Source organism: Mobula hypostoma (assembly GCF_963921235.1).
Source record: "Mobula hypostoma chromosome 8 unlocalized genomic scaffold, sMobHyp1.1 SUPER_8_unloc_1, whole genome shotgun sequence".
In the NCBI taxonomy this organism is placed as follows: domain Eukaryota; kingdom Metazoa; phylum Chordata; class Chondrichthyes; order Myliobatiformes; family Myliobatidae; genus Mobula; species Mobula hypostoma.
The window spans coordinates 285,196-305,170 of NW_026948120.1; the positions used below are offsets into that span (position 1 = coordinate 285,196).

The following is a 19,975-nucleotide window of genomic DNA, read 5'->3' on the forward strand; positions in this document are numbered from 1 at the left end:
CAGATTTCCGAATGGACAATGAAACTATGTACACCGCCTCACTTCTTCTTGCTCTCTTTTTTACATCACTTTTTAAAATTGTAATTTATGTATAATGCCCTGGTTGAGATTTCTACTGCCATGCTGTAGATATTTCATTTTAGCAGTTTTCTGCAAAAGCAGTGGGTCCTGCTGGTAGAATGTTCTAGTTTCAGCTAAAGATAAAAAGCCCTGTTGCTCAGCTTGGAAATGTTGTGTCAGCCAATCAGGATGGTGGAATCTGGAAATGGTTCTAGAGAGAGCGGGGCAGAGTCAGTTTTGTGACGGACATCGTTTAGTTTGGGGTCTTTTGGTCGGAGAACGGAAAGGAAGATGTCACAGAATGCCTTGGGAAGAAGAGACCCCCCCCCCCCCTTAGGTGAAGTGCTTTGTGCAGATGAATGGCTCCAAGGAGGGCCAATACTCCTGAGAGAGCCAGTTCAATCAAGTTGGACTTCGAGGGAAGATCAGATTGTGGCATATGCTTTCACACAGACCATGGGTCCAGTGCCGTGAGTAACGGTTGGAAAAGACGAGCTCCCAACAGTCACATGGTACGTTTAGACTGGTCTAACTGTAATGGGCCCTTTTATATTTTTTCTCTCCCTTTTAATTACTGTTTGATAAACCTGAAATTAGTAAATATACTCTCTTTACAATTTTATGCCGTGTACAATCAGTCATTTCTTGCTGAACGATAATTGTGTATGGGCAGTATTTACACAACATTCGTTCAAATCGAGGTTAATCAGAACATCACAATGATCCTGTTTGGTTGAACCCCCAAATCATACTGACCCTTGATGGAAGGTGGCTGAATCACGTGGCTGTTAGCTAACGAGCCAAGTTTGTATATACGAACCTGGTGAGAAGGTTGCATATGTATCACAATGTAAAACACATACTGCTGCAAAACAACGAATTCTCAACAATATGCCAGTGATATTGAAACTGATTCTCATTATTTGGGGAGGGTGCTGGGAAGAAAGAGGTCTGCAATTGAGACAACATTCCAAGCACACTGCTTGTTGGAAATTGCTATCCCAGCAGCACAGTCGTATAGCGGTTAGCATAACGCTCTACAGCACAGGCAATCAAGTTCAATTGTCTGCCACTGTCGATAAGGAATTTGTTCTTCCTGTGACTGTGCGGGTTTCCAGTCCAAAGACACACGGGTTAGCGTGAGTAAAGTTTGGCCGTGCTACGTAAGAGACTCCATGCTGTGTATGGTGATACTTGCAGGCTGCTCCAAGCACATCTTCGGACTGTGTTGGTCATTGACGCATTTCACTGTATGTTGTGATGTTTCATTGGACATGTGACAAAGCTAATCTAATCTAAACCATTGTAAGTAAGCAATTTTGTACATGTACATCACTACATTACAAATGTTAAAGTTAAGTAGGTGATGATAGTAATTGAACCTGTGGTTCACTGTTCATTGTTATCTTTCTGTTGAACAAGTATAAAGCATCCTCAGAAGAGTGAGATTCTCCTGGATTCAGTCTCTCCTGGAGGTTAACTGTGTGAATAAAGGCTTTTATGTTTCCCAGTTACAGCTTCCATGTGGCTCAGTTTTAGTCAGTTTCAGCGTCAGCAGAAGTGACAGGCTACCGTGCGGTCCGTTAACCGACTGAGAAACCGGTTACATGCAACACTCTATGCTCTATGCAACACTCTCTACCCCAGAATGCTGATGTGGAGGATTCCTGCACAGACGGACCTTCAGAGGGGCAACCCGCCCCCCCCCACCACCACTGACAGCAGAATGGGCCACAGTGATGTGTCTGGAGCAAACGAGTCCTATCCCTGTCCTGGGACTGGGTAACGGGATGGGGAACACGACAGTTAACGTGAAGAGAGTGGTGGAGAGAGCATGGGTAGGCTCAGTGGGATGGCAGTACATAAGAGAGGTCTTAGTGTGGGTCGGAGGAGAGTGTGACAGCGCGGTGATGTAAGGCAGAAAGAATCTCAAGTATTGGACTGGGAGATTAACACCACAAGACACTGGAGCAGAATTAAGCAGTTTGGTGCATTGAGTCTGGCATTCAATCATGGCTTATTTATTTTCCCTCTGAACCCTCTCAACCCCATTCTCCTGCCTTGTTCCCATAACTTTTGACAACCTTACCTATCCTTGGTAAATATACCCAATAACTTGGCCTCCACAACCGTCTGTGGCAATTAATTCCAACAATTCACCACACGCTCTGGTTAAAGAAATTCCTCATCTCTGTTCTAAAGGGACACTCTTCCATTCTGAGGCTGTGCCCTCTGGTCCTAGAACTCAACCACCATAGGAAACACCCTGTCCACATCCACTCTATCGAGGCTTTTCAATGTTCAATATGTTTCACTGAGATTCCCCCTCATTCTTCTAACCTCCAGGGAGTACAGGCCCAGAGCCATCAAATGCTCCTCATATGTCAATGCTGTCTTTCTCAGAAGCAATCTCATGAACCTCTGGACCCACCCCAATGCCAGCACATCCCTTCTTAGATAAAGGCCCCGAAACAGCACACAATAATCCAAGCACAATCTGACCAGTGCCTTATAAAGCCTCAGAATTACAACCCTGCTTTTGTATTCTAGTCCTTTCAAATGAATGCTAACATTGCATTTGCCTTTCTTAACCTTTAGGGATTCCTGCACAAGTCCCTTTGCACCTCCAATGTCTGAATTTGCTGCCCGTTCAGAAAACAGTCTACGCCTTTATTCCTTCTACCAAAGTGCATGACCATAAACTTCCCTGCACTATATTCCTTCTTTAGCCATTCTCCTAATGTGATGAGATAGTAATCCAGGGAGGAGGGACCTCAGGTACGGCATGAGGAGTGAGTGATGGGACGGCGACTCACAGGAGGTGGGGTCTCACAGTGCGGAAAGAGGATGGGGACAGTGCAGGGCAGGAGGTGGCAGAGGAAAAGAGATGGAGTGTGCAGAAAGCACAAAGTGATAAACAGATAAGCCTGAATGAAAAAGCAACGTTCTTCATACATGTTCCCACCTCCAACTGCAATATTGTCCCACTCCCTCCTTCCACAACAACCCGACTGCAGACCCTCCCTGTGTCACCCTTGACCTGTCTCCACCCTCCGCCAACCCACCCCATCGCCAGCCCAAGCCCAAATGGGAAAAAAAAAGAGACCAGATTAGAAACTCTCAGAAAATTATATATTGATAGCCAACAAACAGTAGCAAATATTCATGATGAGCCATGTCAGACAGTGAGTATGTGATAGAGTGTCTCTGTATACCCCATGTGTGTAGAGTAGAGGTCTGGGCATGGGGGTTCCATGTTTGTATGTTTCTGTGTTTCACTGTATCCATGTGTACCTGTTTCTGTGTGTGTGTGTCTCTCTCTCTGTCTGTGTCATGCCTGTGTGTGTGGTACCCATGTCTGTCTGTATTTACAACTGGGACCATCCCACACCAGCAGGACCATGGAGAATTCAACTCCAACCCTCTACCACCCCATCCAGCAGCCACGCCCACCCCATCAGTCCAGTGCAGGGAGAAGCCACCCTTCAGTCAGCCGTGGAGATGCCCGATCCCACGGGAACCTGGGAAGGTGTGGGAAGTGTTTGGCAGGCGAGGCCTCCTTACGTGGCAGCTCAGGGTCCTAGTGCCCAGCCAGCGCACCCTGTTGTCGGGGGTGGTGGTGCAGAAGAAGGCGGGGTCCTGCAGCCCAACAGAGGATGGAGCTGAGGCGGGACCCCCAACCTCACACGAGGCACCCCACCCCCTCTGCCCTTCCTCACCGCAGACCCAGCTTCTTCTTCTCCTTCTGTTTCTTCCGCACCACATCCAAATTCCGGTCTCGCCACATGCTCTTCCTCAGCTTAATGGGACGGCTCCCCACATACTTTCCTGGAGAGGGGACAACACCAGGACATAAGGGAACAAACAGCAGACATCCAAGCCCAAACCCTGCATCTAGTTCCAGCCTGTAACCCATTCCCATAGATCTGTTATTCTATATAAACCGCACTGCCCTCCGAACCCCTGGATCACATCCCAGCCTGTCACCCACTCCCAGAGATCTGTTATTCAATATATAAACTCCTGACCCCTGTATTAGACCCCCGCCTGTAAACCACTCCCAGGGTTCTGTTATTCAGTATATAAACCCCTGAACCCCTGGATCACATCCCAGCCTGTCACCCACTCCCAGAGATCTGTTATTCAATATATAAACTCCTGAACCCTGTATTAGACCCCCGCCTGTAAACCACTCCCAGGGTTCTGTTATTCAGTATATAAACCCCTGAACCCCTGGATCACATCCCAGCCTGTCACCCACTCCCAGAGATCTGTTATTCAATATATAAACTCCTGACCCCTGTATTAGACCCCCGCCTGTAAACCACTCCCAGGGTTCTGTTATTCAGTATATAAACCCCTGAACCCCTGGATTAGATCCCAGCCTGTGACCCTTTCCACATGGTTTGGATCCGCTATCATCTGTGCCTGTTGGGGTTGGGCAGGGAACTCACCGTTCATCTCACGCATGGCACGGACGTAGTCGTTTGGGTCCTTGAAGCTGACAAAGCCATAGCCCTTTGTCTTGCCCGTCCGTTTGTCCCTGATGACTTTAGCCTTCAGGAATGACTGGTACTTTCCAAAAGCTCGAGCCAGGATGTCATCATTCACTTCATTCCCAAGGTCCCCACAGAAAATCCGGAAGTCATCTGGAATGACCGAGACTACATTGGTGAACCTTACACATAGCCCCTAGCACTGGTAAGTAGCCAGGACCCTGTAGGCCACCACCATCATAACCAAGTTGTGTGGGCAGTGCAGTAAAATTACCAAAAATCCAATATCCCACTATTCCCTGTCACAGATGGTCCAGAATCTGGATCACTGGGTGATGGTATCATGTTAGACATTTACTCATTGGGACCCCGTTTCCCGTTCCCTTTAAACCCACCACAACCCCATTTCTCACTCCCTTTAAACCAACCAGAACCCTGCTTCCTGTTCCCCTTAAACCAAAGAGGATCCTGCTTCCCACTCCCTTTAAACCCACCAGGACCCCGTTTCCCACTCCTTTTAAAATCATCGGGACCCTGACCCCCATGTTCTTCAATAAGATAAAGAAATGTCTGGGAGCTGGAGGTGGTTACAGAAATAGGGAGGGTTGCAGAGGCCAAAGAGGGTCACAGAGACAGGGAAGGGTGTAGGGGGTCAGAAGAGCTCAGAGATCCAGGGAGGGGTGGAGGGGCCGGACAGGGTCACAGAGACAGGGAGGGATGCAGGGGCCAGAGGGGTCATGGAGTTGAGGAGGGGTTTAGGGGCCGGAGGGGATCACAGAGGTGGGGAAGGTTGTAGGGGTCAGAAGGGCTCAGAGAGAGGGGGAAGGGTGGGAGTCACAGAGACAGAGAGGGGTTTAGGGGTTGGGGGGAGTGTCACTGACCACTCTCCCACTCCAGGAGGCTGGGATCCTCCCAAGAGATTCCTGCAGCCGTGCGGATGCACCTCTTCACCTTCTCCTGTTTGTTCTTCTTCTTATCTTCAGTGGCCACCTCCCCAACCTGTGGGAATGAGGCACGTCAACAAAGTCCAAAGCCATCATTTCATACAAAGTTGCACGAAGTGATATGGAGCAGGAACTCTGGCTGATTGATTCTCCCTCCTCCTCCTCCTACCCCCCCCCAACTTCTCTTTAACCCAAGGGTCACAGGGCAGTGACTGTGGTCTCAGACACCATCCTTACCTCGTGCGGGGGTTCAGGTTCGGGCATGCTGGGTCCGATCAGGTTGTCCTCAGAGGGCAGAGGCTCCTTCTCCTCGGGCTGGGGAGGGTGGTGGGATTCAGGAATCTCCACCTGCAGGGACAGGGACAGAGACAGAGGGTCATCAACAGCACTCACACACAGGCAGGAAAGCAGCGGTGTGGAGAGAAGAATGGGGTACCGAAGGTGGATGTCGGAGAATTAGGGGGAGTCAGAGACAAGGAGGGAGTAAGAGAAAGCAGGGCGTGTGGGGGAAATGAGAAGGCATAATAGAGACGGGGCTGTTGGAGACACATATGGGGTGGGGACTGACATGGAGACAGAGGGGTATGTTACCCCATGATATGGGAGGGATGGAGACAGGGTCAGAGGAAGGGGGTGTCTAGCTGTAAACAGGATCGAGAGGTGACAGAGATGGAGCGGTGTGCTAACCGCCAGTGGGGTGGGGGCTGAAGACACGGGGGGGGTGACAGACACAAAGTAATGTGTTAGCTGCAGATGGGGTGGGGGTTGGAGCCTAATGGGATGATGGAGATGGTATGGTGACATGTGGTAGTCGCAGAGAGGATGGGGGACAGGGATGTGGGGCAGGGGTGACAGAGACAAGGTGACGCATTAGCTACAGATGGGGAGAGTGGCGGACATGGACTGGGGGGTGGAGGTGGGGGTAGCAGAGAGGAACAGAGAGCACTCACCTCTTTGGGTTTGGAAGGTGGCGGTCTGTAGACGGTGGGTGCGGCCTGGATGATGGTGAGATTGGCCTTGGGCATCGGCTGCAGCACCGGCTGGGGTACAGGCATCATCGGGGGCAGGTGGGTGACCTGAAGGGGGTGGCAGTGGTCAACAGGTCAATCAACACCGCGGGCCCTCACCCTACCAACTCATCCTGCAGAGTCTGCAGCCCATCGTGGCTACACCAGCTGCTCCGTACCTGCTCAGGCAGTTAGTTCCCATCTCCTGTCAGACATCTATCTCTGAAGCAGGGCCTGCAACCGCTCACTGATCGAGTTCCCTCCACCCCCTCATCCTCCGGAAATGGATCTCCACACACCCCACCCCACCCTCAAATTTACTCCATTCTGAACCCTTCCCCTTAATTCCCCGTCCATTGATACTCCTACCCCAACACCCCTCCTTTTGTCTGTAACCCCTCCAGCCCCTCCAATCCAAACTGTCTCATGACAGCCTCTAACCCTCCCCATCTATGTAACACGTTCCACTCTCTGAACCCACAAACCTGGAAACACATCTTAACTTTAAAATTGATGCTCGGCCTCTGTACCTGCCCCACAAGTGAACACACAGCTCTCTTATCATCCAAGGGCGGGCCTTCAATCACACACTGAAATGTCAACAGAACATATTCAATGTCTGTCTAGGATGCAGAGACTCCCGGTGTGGGTCTGACTTGAGGATACAGAGACTGGAACTGTGCACGGTGCTCCCGGTGTGGGTCTGACCCAGGGATACGGAGACTGGAACCGTGCACGGTGCTCCCAGTGTGGGTCAGACCCAGGGATACGGAGACTGGAACTGTGCACGGTGCTCCCGGTGTGGGTCTGACCCAGGGATATGGAGACTGGAACTGTGCACGGTGCTCCCGGTGTGGGTCTGACCCAGGGATACGGAGACTGGAACTGTGCACGGTGCTCCCGGTGTGGGTCTGACCCAGGGATATGGAGACTGGAACTGTGCACGGTGCTCCCGGTGTGGGTCTGACCCAGGGATATGGAGACTGGAACTGTGCACGGTGCTCCCGGCGTGGGTCAGACCCAGGGATACGGAGACTGGAACTGGGCACGGTGCTCCTGATGTGGGTCTGACCCAGGGATACGGAGACTGGAACCGTGCACGGTGTTCCCGATGTGGGTCTGACCCAGGGATACGGAGACTGGAACCGTGCACGGTGCTCCCAATGTGGGTCTAACCCAGGGATACGGAGACTGGAACTGTGCACGGTGCTCCCAATGTGGGTCTGACCCAGGGATACGGAGACTGGAACTGTGCACGGTGTTCCCGATGTGGGTCTGACCCAGGGATACGGAGACTGGAACTGTGCACGGTGCTCCCGGTGTGGGTCTGACCCAGGGATATGGAGACTGGAACTGTGCACGGTGCTCCCGGTGTGGGTCTGACCCAGGGATATGGAGACTGGAACTGTGCACGGTGCTCCCGGTGTGGGTCTGACCCAGGGATACGGAGACTGGAACTGTGCACGGTGCTCCCGGTGTGGGTCTGACCCAGGGATATGGAGACTGGAACTGTGCACGGTGCTCCCGGTGTGGGTCTGACCCAGGGATATGGAGACTGGAACTGTGCACGGTGCTCCCGGCGTGGGTCAGACCCAGGGATACGGAGACTGGAACTGGGCACGGTGCTCCTGATGTGGGTCTGACCCAGGGATACGGAGACTGGAACCGTGCACGGTGTTCCCGATGTGGGTCTGACCCAGGGATACGGAGACTGGAACCGTGCACGGTGCTCCCAATGTGGGTCTAACCCAGGGATACGGAGACTGGAACTGTGCACGGTGCTCCCAATGTGGGTCTGACCCAGGGATACGGAGACTGGAACTGTGCACGGTGTTCCCGATGTGGGTCTGACCCAGGGATACGGAGACTGAAACTGTGCACGGTGCTCCCAATGTGGGTCTGACCCAGGGATACGGAGACTGGAACTGTGCACGGTGTTCCCGATGTGGGTCTGACCCAGGGATACGGAGACTGGAACCGTGCACGGTGCTCCCAATGTGGGTCTAACCCAGGGATACGGAGACTGGAACTGTGCACGGTGCTCCCAATGTGGGTCTGACCCAGGGATACGGAGACTGGAACTGTGCACGGTGCTCCCGGTGTGGGTCTGACCCAGGGATACGGAGACTGGAACCGTGCACGGTGCTCCCGGTGTGGGTCTGACCCAGGGATACGGAGACTGGAACTGTGCACGGTGCTCCCGGTGTGGGTCTGACCCAGGGATACGGAGACTGGAACTGTGCACGGTGCTCCCGGTGTGGGTCTGACCAGGGATATGGAGACTGAAACTGTGCACGGTGCTCCTGATGTGGGTCAGACCCAGGGATACGGAGACTGGAACTGTGCACAGTGCTCTTGGTGTGGGTCTGACCCAGGGATACGGAGACTGGACCTGTGCACGGTGCTCCCGATGTGGGTCTGACCCAGGGATACGGAGACTGGAACCGTGCACGGTGCTCCCGATGTGGGTCTGACCCAGGGATACGGAGACTGGAACTGTGCACGGTGCTCCCAGTGTGGGTCTGACCCAGGGATATGGAGACTGAAACTGTGCACGGTGCTCCTGATGTGGGTCTGACCCAGGGATACGGAGACTGGAACTGTGCACGGTGCTCCCGGTGTGGGTCTGACCCAGGGATATGGAGACTGGAACTGTGCACGGTGCTCCTGGCATGGGTCTGACCCAGGGATACGGAGACTGGAACTGTGCACGGTGCTCCTGGTGTGCGTCTGACCCAGGGATATGGAGACTGGAACTGTGCACGGTGCTCCCGGCGTGGGTCTGACCCAGGGATACGGAGACTGGAACTGTGCACGCTGCTCCCGGTGTGGGTCTGACCCAGGGATATGGTGACTGGAACTGGGCACGGTGCTCCCGGTGTGGGTCTGACCCAGGGATACGGAGAATGGAACTGTGCACGCTGCTCCCGGCGTGGGTCTGACGCAGGGATACGGAGACTGGAACTGTGCACGGTGCTCCCAGTGTGGGTCTGACCCAGGGATATGGAGACTGAAACTGTGCACGGTGCTCCTGATGTGGGTCTGACCCAGGGATACAAATGATTGGAACTGTGCGCGGTGTTCCCAGTGTGATCTGACCTGGGGACAGAGACTGGAATTGTGCATGGCTGTTCCAGTGAGGTCGGACCCAGGGATACGGAGACTGGAACTGTGCACGGTGCTCCCGGTGCGGGTCTGACCCAGGAATACGGAGACTGGAACTGTGCACGGTGTTCCTGATGTGGGTCTGACCCAGGGATACGGAGACTGGAACTGTGCACAGTGCTCCCGGTGTGGGCCTGACCCAGGGATACGGAGACTGGAACTGTGCACGGTGTTCCTGATGTGGGTCTGACCCGGGGATACGGAGACTGGAACCGTGCACGGTGCTCCCAATGTGGGTCAGACCCAGGGATACGGAGACTGGACCTGTGCACGGTGCTCCCGGTGTGGGTCTGACCCAGGGATACGGAGACTGGAACTGTGCACGCTGCTCCCGGCGTGGGTCTAACCCAGGGATACGGAGACTGGAACTGTGCACAGTGCTCTTGGTGTGGGTCTGACCCAGGGATACAGAGACTGGAACTGTGCACGGTGCTCCCGGTGTGGGTCTGACCCAGGGATACGGAGACTGGACCTGTGCACGGTGCTCCCGGTGTGGGTCTGACCCAGGGATATGGAGACTGGAACTATGCACAGTGCTCTTGGTGTGGGTCAGACCCAGGGATACGGAGACTGGAACTGTGCACAGTGCTCTTGGTGTGGGTCTGACCCAGGGATACGGAGACTGGACCTGTGCACGGTGCTCCCGGTGTGGGTCTGACCCAGGGATACGGAGACTGGAACTGTGCACGCTGCTCCCGGCGTGGGTCTAACCCAGGGATACGGAGACTGGAACTGTGCACGATGCTCCCGATGTGGGTCTGACCCAGGGATACGGAGACTGGAACCGTGCACGGTGCTCCCGATGTGGGTCTGACCCAGGGATACGGAGACTGGAACTGTGCACGGTGCTCCCAGTGTGGGTCTGACCCAGGGATATGGAGACTGAAACTGTGCACGGTGCTCCTGATGTGGGTCTGACCCAGGGATACAAATGATTGGAACTGTGCGCGGTGTTCCCAGTGTGATCTGACCTGGGGACAGAGACTGGAATTGTGCATGGCTGTTCCAGTGAGGTCGGACCCAGGGATACGGAGACTGGAACTGTGCACGGTGCTCCCGGTGCGGGTCTGACCCAGGAATACGGAGACTGGAACTGTGCACGGTGTTCCTGATGTGGGTCTGACCCAGGGATACGGAGACTGGAACTGTGCACAGTGCTCGCGGTGTGGGCCTGACCCAGGGATACGGAGACCGGAACTGTGCACGGTGTTCCTGATGTGGGTCTGACCCGGGGATACGGAGACTGGAACCGTGCACGGTGCTCCCAATGTGGGTCAGACCCAGGGATACGGAGACTGGAACTATGCACAGTGCTCTTGGTGTGGGTCAGACCCAGGGATACGGAGACTGGAACTGTGCACAGTGCTCCCGGTGTGGGTCTGACCCAGGGATACGGAGACTGGACCTGTGCACGGTGCTCCCGGTGTGGGTCTGACCCAGGGATATGGAGACTGGAACTGTGCACGGTGCTCCTGGTGTGGGTCTGACCCAGGGATACGGAGACTGGAACTGTGCACGCTGCTCCCGGTGTGGGTCTGACCCAGGGATACAAATGTTTGGAACTGTGCACAGTGTTCCCAGTGTGATCTGACCTGGGGACAGAGACTGGAATTGTGCATGGCTGTTCCAGTGTGGTCTGACCCAGGGATACAGAGATTGGAACTGTGCACGGTGCTCCCAGTGTGGTCTGACCCAGGGATACAAATGATTGGAACTGTGCACATTGCTCTCGGTGTGGTCTGACCCATATAGATGCAGGCATGGGGAATAAATGCAGATAACAATACAAATACCTATGTCAGGATACTGTTTATTGACTACAGCATTTAACACCATCATTCCTACAGTCCTACAGAACCTGGGCCTCTGAATCTCCCTCTGCAACTGGATCTTTGACTTCCTAACCGGAGGACCACTATCTGTGAGGATCGGAAAGAGCATCTCCACCTCACTGACAATCAATGCTGATGCACCTCAGGGAATTGTGCTTAGCCCACTGCTCTACTCTCTCTACCCCCCTGACTGTGTGGCTAGGCACAGCTCAGATGACATCTATAAATTTACTGATGATACAACCGTTGTTGGCAGCATTTCAGATGGTGACCAGAGGACATAAAGGAGCGAAATACAGCCGTTAGTTGAGTGGTGTCACAACAACACCTTGTGCACAACATCAGCAAGACCAAAGAGTTAATCGTGGACTTCAGGAAGGGTAAGACGAGGGAACACAAACCAATCCTCGCACATGGATCAGAGTGGAGAGAGTGAGCAATTTCAAGTTCCTGAGTGTCATTAGCTCTGACGACCTAACTTAGACGCAACCAATTGTTGCAGCTGTAAAGAAGGCAAGATAGCAGCTGTACTTCACTCGGAGTTTTGTCAATTAAAGCACTCAAAAGCTTCTACAGTGGAGGGAGTTCTGACTGGCTGCATCACCATCTGATATCAGGGCAGGGGCTACTGCACAAGATCAAAGTAAGTTGCAGAAACTTGTAAAATTAGTCAGCTCCATCATGGGTACTAGCCTCCATCTTCAAGGAACAGTGCCTTAGGAAGGTGGCATCCATCATTAAAGACCCCCAGCACATGCCCTCTTCTCACTGTTACCATTGGGAAGGAGGGACAGAAGCCTGAAGGCCCACACTCAGTGACACAGGACCAGCTTCTTCCCCTCTGCCATCCGATTTCTAAATGGACATTGAACCCATGAACACTACCTCACTACTTTTTATTTCTGTTTTTTTTGGTCTGCTTACTTTAACTTAACTATTTAATAGACATATTAAATACTTACTGTAATTCAGTATTTGTTTTCTATCTTTGTCGCGTATTTGCTGCTGTAAAGTTAACAAGTTTCATGACATATGCTGGTGATATCAAAGCTGATTCTGATCCTGAGGTAACGTCACTGAATACCAGATTGGCTTGGGTTATCGCCAGGGAGGGGACCTATACACGGCAGGCGTGGGATCTCCTCGCGGCGGGCGGTGGGGGTGGGATCTCCCTGCGGCAGACGAGCAGGACGCGTGAAGGAGCTCCAAAAAAATAATAACTGTATACTCACACTGCTGAAACTTACGGGCGGCAGAGGCCCCATCGGAGGGGGAGGGGGCATCGGGTGGCCCATCATCAGCGGAGGGGGCGTCCGCATCGGAGAACCCATCAGTGGTGGGGGCGGCGGGGGTCGCATGGGTGGGATTCGTGGACCTGCTGAAAACAGGAGGCAAGGGAGGCATTAAGAACACTCAGATGAATCGCCAGTGAGGCTGGGATTCAATCCAGGGATTTGGGGAGGGGAGGGGAGGGGGCAGAAACAGTCTCTGTATCAGGGTGCTGACGACAGAGTGGCTCACGTACCTGGTCTCTGTAACACGTGCGGTACGAACACTGGGCGCATTATGGAGGGAGGTCTCGGGGGAGGCATTGCTGTGGAAAGAGAGAGACACACACACAGAATCAGAGAAGGTAGAACCATGGGAGAGGGACTCTGTGAGACACCCATAGCTGGATAGCAGTGGTTTCTGTGGAAACAGTGATGGCATCTCTAATCCTGTCATCGAGTGAATCAGTTCACTTCCCCATGAAACTGCGACGATAGCACGACAGTGAACACCTCCACTTCAGTGCAGAGGGAGCACGTGCTGCGGGAGAGGATAATGAGGAGGAAGCGCAGAGGTAGAGGCAGTGAATAGGGAGTGCTGCACTATAGAAAGGTCAGTGAGGAGGGAGGGGCAGAGAGGACAGAGCCCCCAGTGAAGGGTGGCAAGGATGAAGTGCTGCAGAGGGTGGTGAGGTGTGAGCTGCCTGTGGGATCTAACTGTGCAGAGGGTGAAGTGTTTTACTGGTGCAAGATCCCAGAAACCAACCGGAAACTGAACACAATGCAGCCGCTGAGCCTGTCTCTGTCTCCCAGCGATATTTCCCGTAGCCGCAGATCCCAGGCTTGCGGCTCAGTGGGTAAAACTTCTGTCACTCTTCTCAGGAGGCCTGTGTTTGACTCTGACTTCTGGCAGTGCATGGGCGCGTTCGTATGTCCGTCCCCTCGGTGCTCTGGTTACAAAGCTTTACAAGCCATTCCACCAGGTGCCAACCATCACTTCATCCTCCCCAACATTCCCACCCACCCTCCTCCAGATTCAAGATCTCTCCCACATGAAGGGGGGTGAGAGGGTAGAATACACAGCAGCTGATAAACCCACCCAACCTGCACAGGGAAAAACCCATGGGGTCCCAGGGAGAACGTGCAAACTCCACTCTCATAGTAACCCTCACTGGGGGACAGATCTCAGACACACAAACACACAGTTTATAGGTTGGGATTGAACCTGGTTTCTGGAGGCAGACTGATGGAATAGCTGGTGCTTGGGGAGAGGGGATCCCATGCAGACAGGGGAAGGTGATTCGGCTGAGCCCACATACCTGGCCCCACAAAGGGCGGCGGCGGTCCCACGTTGGGAGGCATAACCGTGGCAGCAGCTGCAGCTCGCGCCTCCAGGCTCTGCTGTACCTGCAGAGAGACAAGATCATACCTGGTTACCCACCGGTACAGACGGGACACCAGAGAGAGCGAAACCATGCCTGGTTATCCACCAGTACAGACTGGACACCAGACAGAGTGAGACCATCCTTCGGTTAGGGGAGTGTAAATTGAGCGGGCGTAGGTTAAAGATGAGAAGGAAAAGATATAAAAGGGACCTGAGCAGTAAAGGTTTACTCTAAAATAAAGCAGTAAATGGTGCAAACACACGTCAGGTGAGGCAGTGTCTTTGTGCGGAGAAACAGTTAAAGTCTCACATCTCAGGTATAAACAAATTTCTGAAAACAATCGAAGTCTGTCAGGGAGAAATGGAGTTGATGTTTCGGCAGTTAATGTTTTTGACCTTTTCCCTATAACATTGACATTTCCTCCCTCCCCACAGCTGCTGCCTGACCTGTCGAGTGTTTCCAGCATTTTATGTTGCATTTTAGACCCGAATCATTCACTCCTTCTCTCCCCAGAAACTGCCTGACCCGCTGAGTATTTTTAGCATTATTCTCGTAAACAGTTTTGATCAAAACGAAGCGAAGAACACTGATTGTTTGATGACCACGTGATGAGGGAGGGTAGGTATGAATGGCCTTCACAAGCCACAGGTGACAGCATCTTGAATGCTCCCTCACAGCCAACACGCACGTGAGCCTGCTCACACCCACCCCAGTCCCGGCCCCTGCCCGCCTCACCTGCCGGTAGGTGTTGGTTCCAATGATCGGGCGAGCGACAGGAACCGGTATCATTGCCACAGGCACGCTTTCCGAAGCTGTTGTGGCTGCAGGCGGGTTGGCGACCGGGGCCCCGAGCACCTCTTGTTCAAAGCTGTGGGGGTGAGGAGGGGAGAATCAGTGCGGCTACACCTCCAGAACAAAGGACAACGCAGCAGAGGAATGGGCCCTTCCTTTCTGACCACACGATACCAGTGGACTCTGCCCGATACGGATCTACTTATCCTGACTGCTCACAACACAGTGTGGTCCAGCAAACTGAACGTGCAGGGACAGACGGAGGTTAAGGAGGTTGGGCTTGTCACTGAACACTAACAAACTTATACAGGTGGACTACTGGTTGTTTCACGGTCTGGCGCAGCAATACCAGAAGCTGCAGTTAGTAGTGGACTCAGCCCAATGAATCGGGGCACATCCCTCCCAATCATCCACAGGATCCCCAGCTTCCAGGCCACGCCACCTTCTCACAGCTCCCATCAGGCAGGAGATACAGACGCCTGAAGTCCCACACCACCAGGTTCAGGAACAGCTACTTCCCTTCAACAATTCGGTTCTTGAACCAATCAGCACAACCCTAATCAGTATCTCAGTATAGCAACACCAGGACCACTTTGCACTACATATAACCATATAACAATTACAGCACGGAAAAGGCCATCTCGGCCCTTCTAGTCCGTGCCAAACGCTTACTCTCACCTAGTCCCACCGACCCGCACTCAGCCCATAACCCTCCATTCCTTTCTTGTCCATATAGCTATCCAATTTTACTTTAAATGACAATATTGAACCTGCCTCAACCACTTCTGCTGGAAGCTCGTTCCACACAGCTACCACTCTCTGAGTAAAGAAGTTCCCCTTCATGTTACCCCTAAACTTTTGCCCCTTAACTCTCAACTCATGTCCTCTTGTTTGAATCTCCCTCACTCTCAATGGAAAAAGCCTATCCACGTCAACTCTATCTATCCCCCTCATAATTTTAAATACCTCTATCAAGTCCCCCCTCAACCTTCTACATTCCAAAGAATAAAGACCCAACTTGTTCAACCTTTCTCTGTAACTTAGGTGATGAAACCCAGGTAACATTCTAGTAAATCTTCTCTGTACTCTCTCTATTTTGTTGACATCTTTCCTATAATTCGGTGACCAGAACTGTACACAATACTCCAAAATTGGCCTTACCAATGCCTTGTACAATTTTAACATTACATCCCAACTCCTATACTCAATGCTCTGATTTATAAAGGCCAGCATACCAAAAGCTTTCTTCACCACCCTATCCACATGAGATTCCACCTTCAGGGAACTATGAACCATTATTCCTAGATCCCTCTGTTCTACTGCATTCTTCAATGCCCTACCATTTATCATGTATGTCCTTTTTTGATTAGTCCTACCAAAATATAGCATCTCACATTTATCAGCATTAAACGCCATCTGCCATCTTTTAGCCCACTCTTCTAAGTGGTCTAAATCTCTCTGCAAGCTTTGAAAACCTACTTCATTATCCACAACGCCACCTATCTTAGTATCATCTGCATACTTACTAATCCAATTTACCACCCCATCATCCAGATCACTAATGTATATGACAAACAACATTGGACCCAGTACAGATCCCTGAGGCACACCACTAGTCACCGGCCTCCAACCTGACAAACAGTTATCCACCACGACTCTCTGGCGTCTCTCATCCAGCCACTGCTGAATCCATTTTACTACTTCAATATTAATACCTAACGATTGAACCTTCCTAACTAACCTTCCGTGTGGAACCTTGTCAAAGGCCTTACTGAAGTCCATATAGACAACATCCACCGCTTTACCCTTGTCAACTTTCCTAGTAACCTCTTCAAAAAATTCAATAAGATTTGTCAAACATGACCTTTCATGCACAAATCCATGTTGACTGTTCCTAATCAGACCATGTCTATCCAGATGATTATATATACCATCTCTAAGAATACTTTCCATCAATTTACCCACCACTGACGTCAAACTCATTGGCCGATAATTGCTAGGTTTACTCTTAGAACCCTTTTTAAACAATGGAACCACATGAGCAATATGCCAATCCTCCGGCACCATCCCCGTTCCTAATGACATTTGAAATATTTCTGTCAGAGCCCCTGCTGTTTCCACACTAACTTCCCTCAAGGTCCTAGGGAATATCCTGTCAGGACCCGGAGATTTATCCACTTTTATATTCCTTAAAAGCGCCAGTAGTTCCTCTTCTTTAATCATCATAGTTTCCATAACTTCCCTGCATTGACTGATATTTATAATGGCATTCTTTCTTGTAAAAATTGAGCACAATTCATATTTAATTTATGTTTTTCTTGCGAATGTTGTTGTCTGTTACTCAGGGTTCAGGCAGGTGGGGCCTGTCAACCTTGGACGGCAGCCCGCCTAGAAAGGAAACTCTGATTTTAAACCTCCACTGCCATGTGCCATGGGAAAGGCTTCGTGAGTGAACTCCTCCAAGGAAGAAATCCAGAGCCGGGGTCCCTAAGACAGTTTGATATTGTTTACAACTTCACTCTGGCAACCGCTGCGACAACACTGGTGCCAAGCTGTATCGGCGCTAGCCTTTCTCTTGGACTACATCAGTGATGTGGAGAGGGGGAACCCACTGCACGGGCAACAGCCGGTTTTTCAAATCTTCGCCCAGAAGAGGACACAGTCCACCAGAGGCACGAACCCATGATCCCCTGGGACCGACAACTGCCTACGACAGGGAAACTCAGGGACTTAATTATAAGTCTGAAGAGATTCGGCAAGTAACCAAAGACTCTAGCAAATTTCTACAGACGTACAGCGGAGAGCCTCCTGACTGGCTGCTTCACTGCCTGGTGTTTACGCTCCAATGCACGGGATCGCAAGAGGCTGCCAGACTCAGCCAGTACTGTCACGGCACAACCCTCCCCATCCTCGAGGGCTTCTTCAAGAGGCCATGCCTCAAGAAGGCACATCCTTCATTAAGACCCCTCACCGTCCGAGGCATGCCCTCTTCTTGTTACTGCCATCAGGGGAGGAGGTACAGGAGTTATGAAGACCTGCACTCAACGATTCAGGAACAGCTTCTCCCCGTCCGTCATCAGATTTCTGATTGGTCCATAAACCCATGAATACTAACTTATTATTGTTACTGTACAGTTTTCCCTCTATGGACTCTGTCTATACTTCTCAATGCCTTGAAAGCAGCCAGCACCTAAGCTCCCACCCATGCCAGACATTCTCTCTTCTCTCCCCCGCCCCCCAAATCAGGCAGACGATACAGAAGCCTTAAGGCACACCACCAGATCTCTACCCTGCAGTTTCGAACGAACCTCTTATACGATAAGATAGGTTCATGACCTCACAATCTATCTTGTTATGATCCTGCACCTTATTGTTTACCTGCACTGCAGTTTCTCGGTAACTTTTACACTTTATTCTGAATTACTGTATTACTATTTACCTTGCTGTACCTCAATGCACTGTGTAATAGTCTAATCTGTATGAACTGTATGCAAGACAAACTTCTCACTGCATGTGACAATAGTAAAGCAATTCCAATACATTCATGTGTCTAGGAGCGTTTTGAACAGCCCTGCCCACCACCCTCTGGTCTCGGCTGGGGTGTGAGGGTGAAACAGCGGCAGGGGCCCGGAAAGTGGCGGGCTTCGGTTTGCCTCCCCTCTCGGTGCCGGGTTCGTCCCCACGTCGATACGGGTTGGCCCGAGTTCTCCCCACTCACAGCGCCATCTCCGCCTCCATCTCCTTCATCTTCTCCTCGCCGATCTTCCTGGGCGCGGTAGCCGCCATCATGGCTCCGCTCTCGCCGCCGCCGCCGACGGTCACACAGCCCCGGTCCGCGGGGCCCTCGGCCTACTGCCGCCCGCCAGCAAGCTGGGCCGACCACCGCTCCGCGTCCTTCCGGCACGGCGCCGCGCCCTCTGCCGCCTGGAGGACCCGCAGCTCTGCCTCTGCCGGCCCGGAGATCCCGCCGCTACGCCCTCTGCCGCCTGGAGGACCCGCAGCTCTGCCTCTCCCGGCCCGGAGGTCCCGCCGCTACGCCCTCTGCCGCCTGGAGGACATGCCCCAATTTATAGAAAAGAAAGTTATAGGAAAAATACAGCTCTGAAACAGGCCACTCAGCCCATCTAGTCTGTGGCTATCGAACTGCACCGGGACCATAGCCCTCCATAAGGCCTACCATTCAAACTTCTCTTTTAAACATTGAAATCAAGCTGGCTTGCTCCACTTGCGCTGGCAGCTCGTTCCACACTGTAATCACCCTCTGAGTGAAGAAGTTTCCCCTCGTGTTCCCCTTAAGCTTTTCACCTTTCACTGTTAACCTATGAGCTCTAACTGCAGTCCCATCCAACCTCAGTGGAAAAGCCTGCTTGCATTTACCCTCTCTATACCCCTCATAATTTTTTATACCTCTATCAAATCTCCCCTCATTTGTCTACATCCCATGGACATAACTTATTCAATCTTTCCCTATAACTCAGGTCCTCTATACCTAGCAAAATCCTTATATATTTTCTGTGTACACTTTCTCACCTTATCTACATCTTTCCTGTAAATAGGTAACCAAAGCCGCTCACATTACTCCAAATTAGGCCTTATTCAACTTCAACATGACATTCCATATCCTGTACTTAATACTTTGATTTATGAAGGTCAATGTGAGAAAAGTATTCCTAGATCCCTTTGTTCTACAGCACTCCTCAGTGCCCTACCATTCACTGTGTGAGACCTACCCTGGTTGGTCCTACCAAAGTGCAACGCCTCACACTTGTCTGCATTAAGTTCAATTTGTCATTTTTCCAGCTGGTCCAAATTGCACTACAAGCTCTGATAGAGTTCCTCACCGTCCATTACACCCCCAAAGTTGGTGTCATCTGCAAATATACTGATCTATTTTGCCACATTATCATCCAGATCGTTGATATAGATGACAAACAACAATGGGTCCAGCAACGATCCCTGTGGCACTCTACCAGTCATACAGGCAACCATCTACTACCAGTCTCTAGCTCTGCCCACAGGTGTCTAA

The 19,975-nt window shown here is 51.9% G+C and overlaps 1 protein-coding gene across 3 annotated transcripts; it reads right to left on the minus strand.

The window, feature by feature from the left end:
- Nucleotides 1-3,178: 3,178 nt before the first annotated feature.
- rbm42 (RNA binding motif protein 42) lies at nt 3,179-18,852 on the minus strand. Of its 3 annotated transcripts, none has more exons than XM_063038913.1 (10): nt 18,668-18,852; nt 14,893-15,025; nt 14,092-14,179; nt 13,030-13,098; nt 12,737-12,879; nt 6,451-6,576; nt 5,738-5,848; nt 5,438-5,555; nt 4,515-4,709; nt 3,179-3,888 (listed from the first exon to the last, which is right to left on the minus strand). In XM_063038913.1, exons 1-10 carry the CDS (start codon nt 18,736-18,738, stop codon nt 3,776-3,778), a joined length of 1,167 nt encoding a protein of 388 aa, XP_062894983.1. In that variant the 5' UTR covers nt 18,739-18,852; the 3' UTR covers nt 3,179-3,775. The 3 variants fall into 3 exon arrangements, with proteins under 3 accessions (XP_062894983.1, XP_062894984.1, XP_062894982.1); XM_063038914.1 differs by having other exon boundaries at nt 12,752-12,882; XM_063038912.1 differs by having other exon boundaries at nt 12,737-12,882; nt 18,668-18,851.
- Between the last annotated feature and the right edge of the window lie 1,123 nt (nt 18,853-19,975).

Bases quoted from the DNA above. Each gene is read 5' to 3' on its own strand.
- rbm42 (XM_063038912.1), bottom strand. From the start codon at position 18,738: ATGATGGCGGCTACCGCGCCCAGGAAGATCGGCGAGGAGAAGATGAAG. The intron at 6,577-12,736 runs GTGAGTATACAG...CACCCCCTTCAG, and splicing joins CGCCCGTAAGTTTCAGCAGT to GTCACCCACCTGCCCCCGAT. The intron at 5,556-5,737 runs GTAAGGATGGTG...TCATTCCCACAG, and splicing joins AACCTGAACCCCCGCACGAG to GTTGGGGAGGTGGCCACTGA.